General features: G+C 38.2%; 1 protein-coding gene across 9 annotated transcripts in view; it reads right to left on the reverse strand.

Moving 5' to 3' along the window:
• The window catches only part of LOC145999525 (uncharacterized), a 156,446-nt gene that overhangs the window by 38,769 nt on the left and 103,767 nt on the right, over positions 1 to 13,910 (reverse strand). For all 9 annotated transcript variants that reach the window (XM_083136560.1, XM_083136552.1, XM_083136525.1 and 6 more), the window contains 3 exons: positions 5,687 to 5,902; positions 4,253 to 4,502; positions 991 to 1,135 (listed from right to left, as the gene is read on the reverse strand). In XM_083136560.1, coding sequence (XP_082992686.1) covers positions 991 to 1,135; positions 4,253 to 4,502; positions 5,687 to 5,902 — 611 coding nt within the window. The remainder of the gene's footprint in view (positions 1 to 990; positions 1,136 to 4,252; positions 4,503 to 5,686; positions 5,903 to 13,910) is intronic.

Genomic DNA, 13,910 nt, shown 5'->3' on the forward strand with positions numbered 1-13,910 from the left:
TATACAACTTTCACCTCAAAATTTTTAATTATTTCTTCTTAAAAAGTAACTCTGATTTATCTTGTTCCTTATACTTGGTTACTCGTACTTTCATGACACTCATAAGTCAACATAACTGGATTTTATTACGACAAATCCTTATATTTTGAAGATGGCGGTGTCGCCCATTTTGTTCTCATGCACGCTTTATCTGCATTGTTTTGTATATCCGCTTCGGCCAAAATGCACCAAAGTTCACGAGAAAATCTGAACTATGGTACTATAGTCAGATTGTAAATTACTGCGACATTCCCGACATTCGTTTCAGACGACCTTCCAAATGTGGATTTAGGTGTCAGCGTGAAAATAGGAGAATACTTACTTCCCTTGAAAGTTGGCTAGCATGGCGGTCGGTATACTTGGCCCATCTTTATATCACCGGAACTTGGCAAATAGGAACTACTTCAAGGAAACACCGCTGCTGATACCTTCTTCCCGCAATGGTACCCATCTGGTAGAAACACACTTTTGTTCACCGGACAATGCTAAAAAGCCACAAAACCTACAACATCAGGCATTCATCGTTCTTTGTGCAATCTTTTCTCTCTCAATTCGCTGCAGCAACAGCTGTTCCGGCTATGCGAGACACCTAGTGATGAACTCTTGAAACACTACGACCCTTAAGTACATAACCTGTGCACTGAGGACATCTGTTGAAAATGGGGCAAACGAAATGGACTTGAAATTCGTGAATAACTTATAAACTAACTAACTAATAAATAAAAAATAAAAAAAGCTTAATTGACACGATTATTTTTATCATTATAATTTTTTCTTTACAATTGACATTATGGCGAACTATCACCATAATATTCAACATTAATAAAATGCAAATTAAAATCAGCATATAAAAATGAACTGGTATTATGCATGCATCAAAATGGAAAATATTATTTTTATTAGTATAAGTTTTCTGACAAAAGAATGTTTTCTCCTTTATGTGATACATACTTGTTATCTTTTGCAAGATTCAACAGTTCTTGCTCAATCTTCAACAGCAGCATCCTGTCTTTTTGGTTCCTATTTAACGTGTCAATAATAAACTGCTGCAAATCTATACCCGTGCTATCCGTATAGGGCTGTTCAGTACTGGAATCTGGGGAAAAAATTAGAATAATTAACTGAAAAACATGAAACTAATTTTAAAAATAAAAAGTGAAAAATGTTGCCTAACCTTTTCTTACACACACACACGCATTCTTTCTCACATATCTTTACTCGGCCTGAGCAGATACCAGTCAATACTTTTCCGGCATTTTTGTCATTCATGGTGGTCTGCAAAAATTATGGAACACTTCTGAAGTCTTAATATCCTGGAAGTTGTGTAAAATTCAAAGTTGTTTTGCATCAATTTTGTGTGAAAAACTGGATTTTGTGATTGCATAACATGCATTTTAATATTTTGATGTAATTCTTGAACATTTTAAAGCAAAGCTATTGATAAATTGATCAGCGTTGCTACGATTTTTGATTATCAAATTCCCTGACATTTTGAGGTTTTCCAGTTCAAAAATTATATTTTTCCAGACATGTTTATCATCATGATTTTTGCTTTTGAACCTTGTGTTTTTTTTAATTAAATCCGTTAATTATTATGAATATTCACTTTCACAACTTTTCTATCAGCAAATTTCATTCTACACACACATCAACACGTGCAAAAATCGAAGAGTAAAATTACAATCGGCATCAAATGTATTGGCTGTGTAACGACCCTGCGCGGTCGCAATATTGTATTTTGTTAAGAAGGTTTGGATAAAGAGTGCATGCTAAAAGTCCCTGCGAAGCATACACATATCCACCTCTACGTTTATTAGCTTCGACCCTGCATGGTCGCTGCATTTGGTGAATGTTATTATTTATTGTCATTTATACTGTTCAATTCTTTAAAGAGTCCTGTGAGGCTCAATATCAATTGTATTGTCTGAATGCACACAGTTTTAGTTTAAATTGACACGTGCAAATAGTGATTTTCCCACTAGTGTTTTCTTAATGTCACTTCTTGGATGTTTCTCAGTACGAAGGTTGCAATATGTAAAAAAGAAGTTAGCAACGCGTACTTGTAGTTAAAATTTTCACCACCAATACGCCACCCCCGCGAGTATAAAGCCAGTGCAGTGAGGCTCTGAGTTCAGTTGGCTCCCTGAAGTCAACGGGCAAACTTCCAGGGTTAATCGGCCTCCCAGCCTGAAGACTAGAAGCCATTCCAGAAGGAAGGAAGGAAGGAAGGAAGGAAGGAAGGAAGGAAGGAAGGAAGGAAGGAAGGAAGGAGGAAGCGGAAAGAAGAAAAGCCTAGCTGCAACCTACCTACCTGGTCCGATCGCTTCGGCTGATAGGTGCTCAGTTTCTACCTGCCCGGCTTGACCGGGAGCACCCGGACCTTCCTTTCTAACCTGCCGTCCCTGCATAGGAGACACTGGTTGGCTTGCCAACTCCCCGCTGACGCAGGGGGGGGGGGGTGTCGTGGCAATCCTTTGATCCTTTTACCCAGTGCCCGCTATTCGGGGAACCGATTGGTTTCGGCCAATTCCCGGCTGTGTGATTGGGGGTACTACGCACAACCTACTCTCTCTCTTTCAGGTAAACCCGTGACGACTGCGGCGACCAGGCCTTAAATAAAAATAAGTCCCCATACTCTCCATTGGCACCTCACTGCGAGGAATGTATTGGATGTTCCCTGTTCCCCCCCCCCCTTTTCTCTTTGAGTCTAAAGGTGGTACAGGTAAATGCACGTAAGGGATACAGGTAAAGACTCGTGTGCTAATGGACATCTTTGTGTTCTGATTATAATAAACTTTATATATATAAAACTGGTTTAATCTTTCTTTACACCCAGCAAGCCGTGAGATATTTCCGAGTTTTTGTACTAAGACTGAATCAGTTAGCACATATGGGTCAACTTTTGCCGACCACCCAACTGCAGTGTTTAGCATGTTGAACGCAGCCACTACCAGTACTCCTGTGCTGTGGTGCTGAGCTCTGCGTAGGTGGACGTTGCAGCTGCTACAATCACGAGCATTTAGCCTTCAGGTTAAGGTAACACAGGTACATTATTTCACCATAACAGATCTTCACAATATAAAAACAGAAAAAGTTCATAAACCATACACAATTTTTAATTTTCAGGCAGATTTAGTGTTGTAGAAAATGCTGAATTTTCTGCTTACATTTATTTCTTACATTTATAAGTACACAGCATCTGGAGAAATTTTTGTTGCATATAGGAATTCTATAGAAAATGTCAAAAAGACTAAGATCTATAAAATAATAGACTATAACTTCATCTTCAACTTTCTGATAATTATGATCATATTGTCAATGTACTTTAGTTATCAATCAGATATCTAGACTGCAAGTTTTACTTTGATATTCTTTCTAATATCTATAAAAGTGAAAATTTATTACAGAAATTTGAAAGAAACCATAATTTTTGCACAAGACTGAGAATCATAAGAACAAAAGAAACAAGTTTGTAAACTGATTTTTTTGGGGGTGGAATCACAAGAACCGAATCCAGGTGGAAGTGAACTAACTGCTTGTTCATTTTGCAACTTTTTCTCTTGTAGACTCCAAAATGTACGTAAATTCCAGACGATCTGCAAAATTCCCTGATTTCTCTGTTTTTCAGATGCGTAGCAACCCTGTTGATGCATATAATTATAATCGGAGTGGAATACTTACACTCTACATTGATCAAAATACTGAACAGCTTATTACAATTTTCAAGCATCAGTTTCAGTGGAAATCTTGAAGAGTAACAGCATCGGTATGGGTATTGGTGCAGCTCTAATCTTAACTCCTTATTTTAAACACATTCTTCAGTTGCTTTCCTTAAATAATTCATATGCAAGTTATGTTTCAGTGGTTAATGGTGATATGGTGAATAAACCTCACAAAACAGCAACTGCTAAATGTAAGTTAGAATCCTGTGTATTCCTTTGAATGAAACTTAATACTCCTCCCATCAAAAGAAAGATACATTTAACTTATAGAAACATTGACACTTTCCTATCCAATTCCATTGTTACGTTTTATGCAGTTATAATGTAAATCATTTCTAGTTTCATGAATTAAAGATCTGATGAAGGCATTATCTCTGAAATATTATAGATTTGTGTTTGTGTATAGGTAAAAACTGTAGCTACAATCAAGCTGCACTATATACAAGATTACTCTGAGAATGTGCGTAATATCAATGTGCAATTCTAGTTACCTCTAGAAAGACACGGTGAGGAGCTGTCTGCACTACCCTGGGAGCTGCCTTGATGCCTCAACCTGTGACGAGAACTTGGCCGACTCAATGTCGAAGCACTGGTCACAGAAAGACTGTTTGGAGTAGGCTGAGAAGCACAGACAGGTACAGGTTGCACGGTTGGAGGTTGGCAAATATCAGGATCTGGTGGTGGTGATGTTTCCTCCCTCATGGCATGACTTCGAACCAGCAACTTTACTTTTGAATGAGACTGTAAGAAAACATATAATGTTTCAAGTTAACATATATTACTCAAATTATTATGTGCCAGTACAGGCAGGATGATTATCAGGGAAGATATTTATATGTAAATACATATCAATTGATGCTAAAATCAATGTTACTTGTATATTACATTTGCGAATTGTTGTATTAAGCTCAAAAAATTCTATTTTCATTTTCCATATAATTGCCCTATTTTCAAACATTTCTTGATATACATTCCAATAATCATGCTATATTGTGATTGGTCATGAAGCGTACATTGCAATTCATCATAATTCAACATGACATACTATTTTCAAGTAATGTCATATGCCATACCTACAGTAATTTTTCTGACCATACTCCAAATTCATTCAAGAATTTATCAAATCTAAGGTTTATGAAACAAATGTGGGTATTGCAAATCCAAATTCACCTATGTTGAAAACATTAACACAGATATGCTCTCAAATGTTTTTCAAGCTAATATTATAATAACCCGTGACAACAGCCCATGAGGGCCAGGACCGACCAACGAACTCCTGGCTTTACTTCCACATGCCAAGGTGGGAAATTAATCAACCAGTTACAGAGTGATGTGTGGTCATCAGGACGAATACCAAGTCGTCGTTGTAGGTTTCAGTTATCGGGTTATGCTACTCATTTGTAGCTCCTCCAGTTTCCTACCAATGGTGGGTGGTCACCAGTACCAACACACGGCGAAATCTCAGGAGAATACTTGTTACACTTCCCCCCAGGAGACCCGAACCTATGCATGTACAGTAGCTTGAACCCAAAGCCTAACCCCCTTAGACTTAGTTTTCTTTACTTCTCCTCCTTTTTCTGGCCTGGTCATGGTGCAGAACTTTCAAGCTAATATAAAGCTTCTAAATTTAAGGCCAGCCTTATGACCATTCACACAAAAACACTTTTCATTGAAAATTTCATGTTATTTATCAAGACTTTATTAATCACTCTGTATTACAACTTTATATTGCTACAATATGCTACCCAAAAGTCTCAAGATTGGTAACACTGAGAACATATGACGGTCACACTGCTTGTGGCCATGTGACAGTTACAATGGTTTGAAGATTCCAGTTCTTGAGCATGCTGATTTTAACATTCATTTGGAAAAGAAAAAGAGACATTGCTTATGGAAAATATTTGGTAAACAAGATTCTCTCTCACCCTTTGCCTTGAAACTGGTGTTGGCTTTTCGTCTTCACGTTGTTCCTTTATATCAAGACTAGTGTTGCTTGGACCCTGACTTGGTAACTCATCTCCAATTAATCCTAATCCTTCGCCTGTATTCTGTATGTTGTGACCATTACTTGAAGTTTCTTCCAATCTTCCAGAGATTTCTTCCAAAACGAGATTCTCATCATCTGCTTCTTCAAATTCATCCTGTAGTAAGTAATACATAACAACTCATTATCTACCACAATTTACAAGTTTCACAAAACCATTAATTTCAATAAAACATCATTCCAATATATTTTTATTTCATGAGCATATAAAGCAAACATATGCTAGAAAAAATATTTCTGATAAGATGTGTAAAAAAAGTATGTGCCATGCTCAATCAATTCTTATTTGCCAAGGCAGAAAATCAAGAATATATTAAAAAAACATAGTACCTACGTCTGCAGCCAGACCCTGTGGCCGAGTGGTTAGCACATCGCGCTGCGACGCCAAGGGTCCCGGGTTCGAATCCTGCTCGGGCTTGGTTGTTTGTGAATGTCCATTCATCAATTTCATCATTTCATCACTCATCCCCATCTTCGCAAATTAGCCAAGAGGCACAAAACGCGAAGTAAAATAAACTAAATCAATCAACCTACATCTGCCTAAGGTCATTCTTGTTCTCTAACCTGCCAACAGATGACAGAGCAATAGCTCCTGAACAGTGTGCCATGTTTACATGATCAGTGACATGTATGCAGTGTTATTCACTGATGGAGCAGCATGAATTTGCCCAAGCAGCAGAAGGTACATATAACGAAATCTCTTGGCAACATTACGATAGCCATTTTCATAATCAATGTACAGTAGGCTTTTATACAAGAAGTCATGCAACTAGGACTGAGCCAATATCACTTTGAACGGATCTTGATACTATCTATCATTGATTCCAGATCTTTAAATATTGTAACAATTAAAAGTTATCAAAAATATTGATTAATATTAGCGAGTAAATATTCCACTCAAATTATAAGCACCCACTTACTACACTGGTGTCCAAAATTACGGTGACAAAGGGAAAAATTGGGGAAACGTCGCAAATACGTGCATGAAAATGGACAACACTTTCGGGAAATATGCAACACGTCGCAACACTTCTACCAAAACACTCCGCGGAAGGATAGTGCCTGACGTCATTGCACAATTGTGGAAAGGGAACAGCTGCGCCGCAGGTGAGCAATGTGCAGACAGCAGAAACCTCATCAGTAGACAGCTGTAGGTGGGTCAACAAGCATGATGGCTCATCACCAACGTCTGGACGATGCAATGCGATGGCGAGCAATCAGTCGAATGGAAGCAGGGCAGTCACAGGCCAACGTGGCACGGTGGTTGAATGTGTCACGCCAAGTGGTCTCCAGAATGTGGAACCAGTTCAAGAGGACAGGAACCATAACAAGACGACCAGGCCAAGGGCAGCCACGACGGACAACACCAGCCGATGACTGTTATTTGAGAATTACGGCCCATCGCTAAACAGGACTGTAACTCAGCTCTCCCAGGATCTGTATGCTGCGACTGGAGCCTCAATGTCGCGTCAAACTGTGTACAGACGACTCAATGCGGCAGGACTCTTTGCAAGACGACCAGTGGTGTGCATCCTCCTCACCCCCTATCACCGACGCGAGCGATACATGTGGTGTCGCGAACATGGACAATGGACCCAACAACAGTGGGCATCTGTGCTCTTCACAGATGAATCGCGCTTCCATCTCCACAGTGACTCGTGGCGAATGTGTGTATGGCGAGAGCCTGCGACGCGTTTTCATCGATCTCACATCCACGTGGTTGACCAATACCGCGGTGGTGGCATCATGGTCTGTAGAGGGATAATGAGTGGTGAACGTAGGTCCCTGTATGTGCTAAACCGCAGCACACTCAGTGCCCAGAGATACAGTGATGACATTCTGGAACTAATAGTGCGACTTTTCCGAGGGGCTGTTGGCCCAGAATTCTAGTTCATGGACGATAATGCCTTTCCACATCGTGCTCAACTTGTGGATGAGTTCCTGGAAGGTGAGGATATTCGACGGATTCCATGGCCCGCACGTTCACCCAACCTAAATCAGATCGAACATGTGTGGGATGCATTGGGGAGGTGGCTTGCAGCACGTCCTATCACTCCACAAACCCTCAACGAGCTTCGATGTGGTATCTTGGAAGAATGGGATGCCTTGCCCCAGGAACTTCTTGACACCCTGATGAACAGCATGGGAAACCGTTGTGCGGCATGTATTGCTGTTCGTGGTTACCATATTCCTTATTAAGGGGCAGTGCCTGGTCACCAGAATGCCCAGGATGGAATTAAATCGTTGTATTACTTTGTATGAGTTTTGTACCCAATCCAGTAATACAGGTTTTTTCCTTAAATGCTCTTTCTTTTTTGTTCATTTGGTGCATCCTCTCTCTTCTTTATTGTTTTCTGTCTCCTCTATCACCCCCAACCCCGTTCTATACATCATTTTGTTGTTCTCTTGCATTTTTCATTTGTCACCTTAATTTTGGACACGAGTGTAGTTTTGATTTAAAATATTCAAAAACCATCTGAATATTAAAATTCCCATTACGTAATAACAAGTAGTTTTTACACATAATACTGGCGAAAAATCAGTGGAAACTTTAAATTTTGCATAACTTCCAGGGTAATTAGTCCCAAAAGTGTCACTGTGGCATTTTCGCGGATCCTTGAACAATCCAAGTGCTGGGAAAGTATTGGTATATTGGCTCAGCTCTATATCCAACATAATGAAACATGCTCGCATCTTATATCATTCAAATTCAAGGTGGACACTTCAGGCAAATGTTGTAGTAGGCTGCTAGATTTCTAGGTTAAAATCAAACACATGCAAAGTTCAGGTTCATTGTTAAGTTGTTTACGTCAAATAAGTACATTATATATCATTTCCATGTACACATTCTACAGAACCAACAAATCAATTATCTGTGGAAGCACAGACAGTGCAATTCTCCACACACTTCAGGAGTTTCATTTAATGATGTTTCTGAACTGAGGTTTCTAACACAATGAAGTAAGTACAAGTGATGCCTTACACCAGCCCGTCTGTGACATTTCAGCACATAGACTTCAATCACTCTTTACTTTGGCCTGTCTATTTTGACTCTAGCACTACATAGTTGACTTACTGTCCATGGCCATTTGTTAAAACTAATCCTAATGAGTCACCTGCAGGCATTCAAGAAAACTAGTTTGAATTAATTACACTTCTGCAAATGATTTGTTTTTTCTGTTGTTAGCCAATGGGAAAACAATTCCATGTGCAAAACATGTGTGAAAGTGAAAAATGTATACTGCATTGCCTTCTGTTTAGTAGTGGTTCCAGTTCCTGGTGTGAAACGTTTGTTGCGGCAGATGACAGGCAGAAAGAATTAACAGGAAGATGGAAAACATACAATAACAAAGGGGAGAAGAACTGTGCAAAATAATACAAAATGAATTTGGGTTTCTGTCCCACATATTCACAAAAATGGTCATAATTCAGAGTAACAGCTTGTACATAAAACAATTATATTACACACAGATCTAAATTTGATCACCTTCATACTATTAATTTTCTACCACTTTTATTCTTAATACTGAAAAAAAATTGCAAGTAATTAGAATTAATCACTTTTGAAACATCACCAACATCCTTCTAAACTGTTTTATATTATTTCAGCACATGTTTCAAGCATTATTACCACATGGTGACAAAAGACTGAGAAAGTAAATTGAAAAATTGTAACTGTAAAGTGTATACACAACTCTGACAACATTTTTCTTTTAGCGGTAAATGCTCATCAGAATTCACAACTTGAGAACCATCAGGGTAACGATATAAATTTTCCAGAACGAATACATTCACTGTACAGAATAAAAGCAGTACCTTGTTCATACCTCTACTGAATATTTACATTCTTCCATACATATGTGTGTGTGTGTAATACATATATAATAAAACATACCATGCACTTTAAACATGTTTTAAAATTAGAAATATTTTTGCATGCATGCATGTTCATCAGTAGGGTTATCTATTTCAAATATCACAACTTTCTTACATAGTTCAATATTTTGCATCTCTAAATTTGAGAGGTATTTTTCTTATATAATATCCAATGGAAAAAATACTGGGTGTTCCGTTCAAATCTCCCTAATTTCAATTAATCCTAGAAAAGAAAGTATGAATGAAAAACTCAAATTTTATTTTCCACACACTAATACACCTCAACATGTGCCCCATTGGTAGCACGAACAATATCCAGTTGGTACCAACAACAACATTTAGTTTTTCATCACCCACCTAATGTCAGAAACACCTTCATCGGATGGGCTGGGAGGGAGTGTTGGGTGCGGTGGGGAAGTCTGTCTCGAACTGTAGCATGGAACTGTCAGCATTCCAGCTATCCTGGCTGCATTGGGGGCAGTTGGGAGCTTAGCAATGCACAATAGGTTTGCACGGGTGGCAGAGTCATAGCGAGGGTTTAAAGTGGGATCCGAACTCACTGTGATAACTTCTTGCCATGTCCTCTTCAACATGTCCCCTGTTACTGTTGCAATCGTATCACGTATGCGGATTAGTAACTCTAGGATGTTATTCACTGCAGTAGCAAACACACGAATTGCCTAGATGCCTGGAGGATGGATTTACTCGAGCTTCTCTGAAACCTCTCTCGAATTTCTTCCATCTTTTCCTCCGACACACGATGGCGAGCTACACCAGATTGTTTTAGGACCCTGCCGGTTGTTAGAAACTTACTAAATCACAGTCTAATTGATTTAGCATTAGGTGCACCTCCTCTGTACACTCGTCTGAAATTTTGTTGCAATCACAGATTTTTGTCTCGGCATACCACACCACTTCCTGCGTGCGTTGTTGAATAGTCGCCGTTTTTATTTATGCGACCGTGGTGCTGCGTAGTGAGCAAACGGACAACTTCAAGTCATGAAAACAAAACTGGAAGATCTGGTTTTTCATTTGGTGTTACAGTTATTTCACAATTCATCGTACTTCGTTCACAGTAATTAATTGAAATTAGGGAGATTTGAACGGAACACACTGTATATTAAGATAACATGTCATATTATACTATCTAAATGCTATGTAAAGAACTGTAAAGGGCAGTGTCATACAGGTTCCTAATACATGTGATAAATTCATGAAGCTCTGGGCATATGAAATTGCTTCAGAAAGAAAACAAAATATTAATAAAAATACATGAAACCTGATAAACGAAGTATGCATTTTAGATATTTTTTCATTATGAAGTGTGGAAATAAGACAACCAATAACAGAGCAATTTACAAAATAAATTTGCAGTTAGTAAGGATAGTGATGGATGGTAAAAAAATGTCAGAAACAGAAAATATATGAAGGAAGTGGTAGGGGAAAGGTCAGTGAATAAGAGAAAGGATAAAATGAGAATGGGAACAGGATTTCTCATGGGGGGTATGGAGAATCTCTCTCACCCTATGGAAAAGTCAGTTTGTTTTCAACAGCAACTTCTCATACAACTTTATTTTCTTTGTATTTTTGTGTTATTTTATGAAACTTTCTTGGTTAATCATATCAATGCAAATGAAACCGAGGAATATCAGAAAGATGTTACAACATGCCATTAAGTAGAACAATGATTAGCAAAACTTATACAAAGAACTGGTACTTAAAGTCACATTGTGTATTCACCAACATATGCTACTTTAATGCAGCAACCAGGAACATAAAAAAATAGTGCTTAAGAGACAATGTAGGATTAAAATGAGAAGGTGAAGTGAAGAGCTATTATTGAATATGACTGCATTGTATTACTCTGTGCAAAGCAAAGTGGTGCATTTAAGATTTTACTTTTAGGGAGCAAGCTTCTATTATTATTATTATTATTTAAGCAGCGTTTTACTTGTAGGCCTACAGTCTGTAAAATACATGGTCGCATTGTAGTTGAATTCAGGAAGCTATAATATGTAGATATATATGTGCAGCACAAGTTTTTTTTATTTTTTTTTTATAAGAAGTTCAAGCCAGAGCAACAGAAAGCAGGCAGAATTAGCTTTGCCTGAATCCATGCAATTTGTTGCAAGTCATGATTCTTAGAAAAAATGAGTAGTTATGCAATACACAAACAGATGTTTTACACAAAAAATTGAATGATATATTTGTTGTACACAATAACTTGGCATTTTTAATAAGGGAAAAATATCTGCTAGTGTATTACATAATTTGTTTACTCACAAGCTATGCACACCTGTATACCAAAGCATGCCAAAAAAATATTTTTTAGGTACTGGTCAAAAACTTAGTAAACTTTTTCACACACTGTAAACATGGTGAGAGGCATGCAGGCTACCTGTCCCTCCCTAATATTTTTAGGTACTGGTAAAAAACTTAGTAAACTTTTTCACACACTGTAAACATGGTGAGAGGCATGCAGGCTACCTGTCCCTCCCTATGTCTGATTTTTATTATTTTTATACCTGTAGTTCTCCCCAAGAAAAACAGTTTTAACAAGAGAGCCATTGCTACCTTGAGCCAGCCGCACACTGGATCCGACACATGAGATTTTTGTTGAAAACTACCCAAGGAGACACATTTCCACAAGCTCTTATGGGTCACCTCACACCGGATTGAACAACTGTTGTAAATCCTTTGGGGCAAAACTTGCTGTGCATGAATGAATCCAATCTTCTATTTCTTTTTTGTTTTTACTTGTTATTTTATGTCTCATTTCTGCCACTTTTGACTAATCGTGATGATTAACAAAACTGATGAAGGGACACTCGCAAAGAACACCCATGGTGGGAATAACATTGGAACTACAGTGCTGCGAATGAAAGTCACCCACTTAACGCTTTATTCCACTGAACTGGGTGAAATCCATTCTTCTCTTTTTGCCACCTGCATCTGAGTCATATTGCAGGTCTTTGTATTGTTTGTCAGAGAGAGTGAGTGAGTGAGTGAGTGAGAGTGAGAGTGAGTGTGTGTGTGTGTGCAAAGTCAAAACTGGAGCTTCATTCAGAGAAGCTAATCATTCTAGTGCAAGGCCTACATTGTATGATTAATTAGACTTGTCTTAATCTTAGCAAAGTTAATTTAAAAAGCAACTTACATTCCTGTCTTCATTTATTGGATTCAGCAACAATGTAAAAAAGGGGAGGGGGAGGTCTTCTCTTCAAAACAACAAAAAATATGCAAATGCTGCAATTGTCTCTTACATCAGATGCCATATTCATTGAGAACACCACTTGCTACTTTCATTCTGCTTCCGACAGCCTGTGACAGTTTACAACAGTTCCATTTTGTAAAACGACTGTGTCATGTTCGATCTGGTGTGTAGCTGGCCTTAGGAATCATTACTTAGAACAGAATACTTTATAAAAGATACAGAAAAACACAACTGACAGAAGGGAACATATCTCATGGAGAACACATATCTTGATTGCATAAATGAAAACACCTTTGAATTAAATATTATATTCATGATTTACATTTGCAGAAATTGATACAAGATTGATCCAATAACAACAACAGTGATTCAGAGTGTCTGAACAGTATTATTTATAAAAATATTTGCTGTGAAACCAGAAAAATTTCTCCAAATATCTCTGGCATATGTGAGAGACCTTGGGGAATTAGCTGCACTACATATGCATATGGGGAGATAGCAAGAAATAAAATTCCATCCACCAAACACCTCATGCAACATCACAAAATTATTTGTTACAAACTTACTTTGGAGGAAAAAAAATGACTGAAGTTCTATTTAACTCTTTCAATATCAGTTACCCATTGTTCTATACCAGAGAGAGAGCAACAGGATATGAAATTTTGTTGCAATATGGGTAATGTTAATGTACATCTTGAACCCACATTGCTGTTAGGGTGGTATGATTGTCACCTTGCAATCAATGAGTCCTGGGTTCGATAACATGTGGAGGCACATAGTGGTTCAGATCGCACTTCGAACTGTAGGTCCAGTCCCGATTAGTCTTTCTGTACATAAGTGGACTTAGAACAAAAACTCAAACCCACATTGATGTTGGCTTGCCCTGCATGCCCCTCTACAGAAGTCTCTGGAGGTTATTATAGGAGGTAGGAAGCATCTTATCTTATACAGTCTGTCATAGAGCTACTTGAAAAGAATGTGGAAATGGACACCAGACTAAACCGAGGGAGTTAAG

Source organism: Lepisma saccharinum, chromosome 1 (assembly GCF_977018435.1).
Source record: "Lepisma saccharinum chromosome 1, izLepSacc3.1, whole genome shotgun sequence".
Taxonomy (NCBI): domain Eukaryota; kingdom Metazoa; phylum Arthropoda; class Insecta; order Zygentoma; family Lepismatidae; genus Lepisma; species Lepisma saccharinum.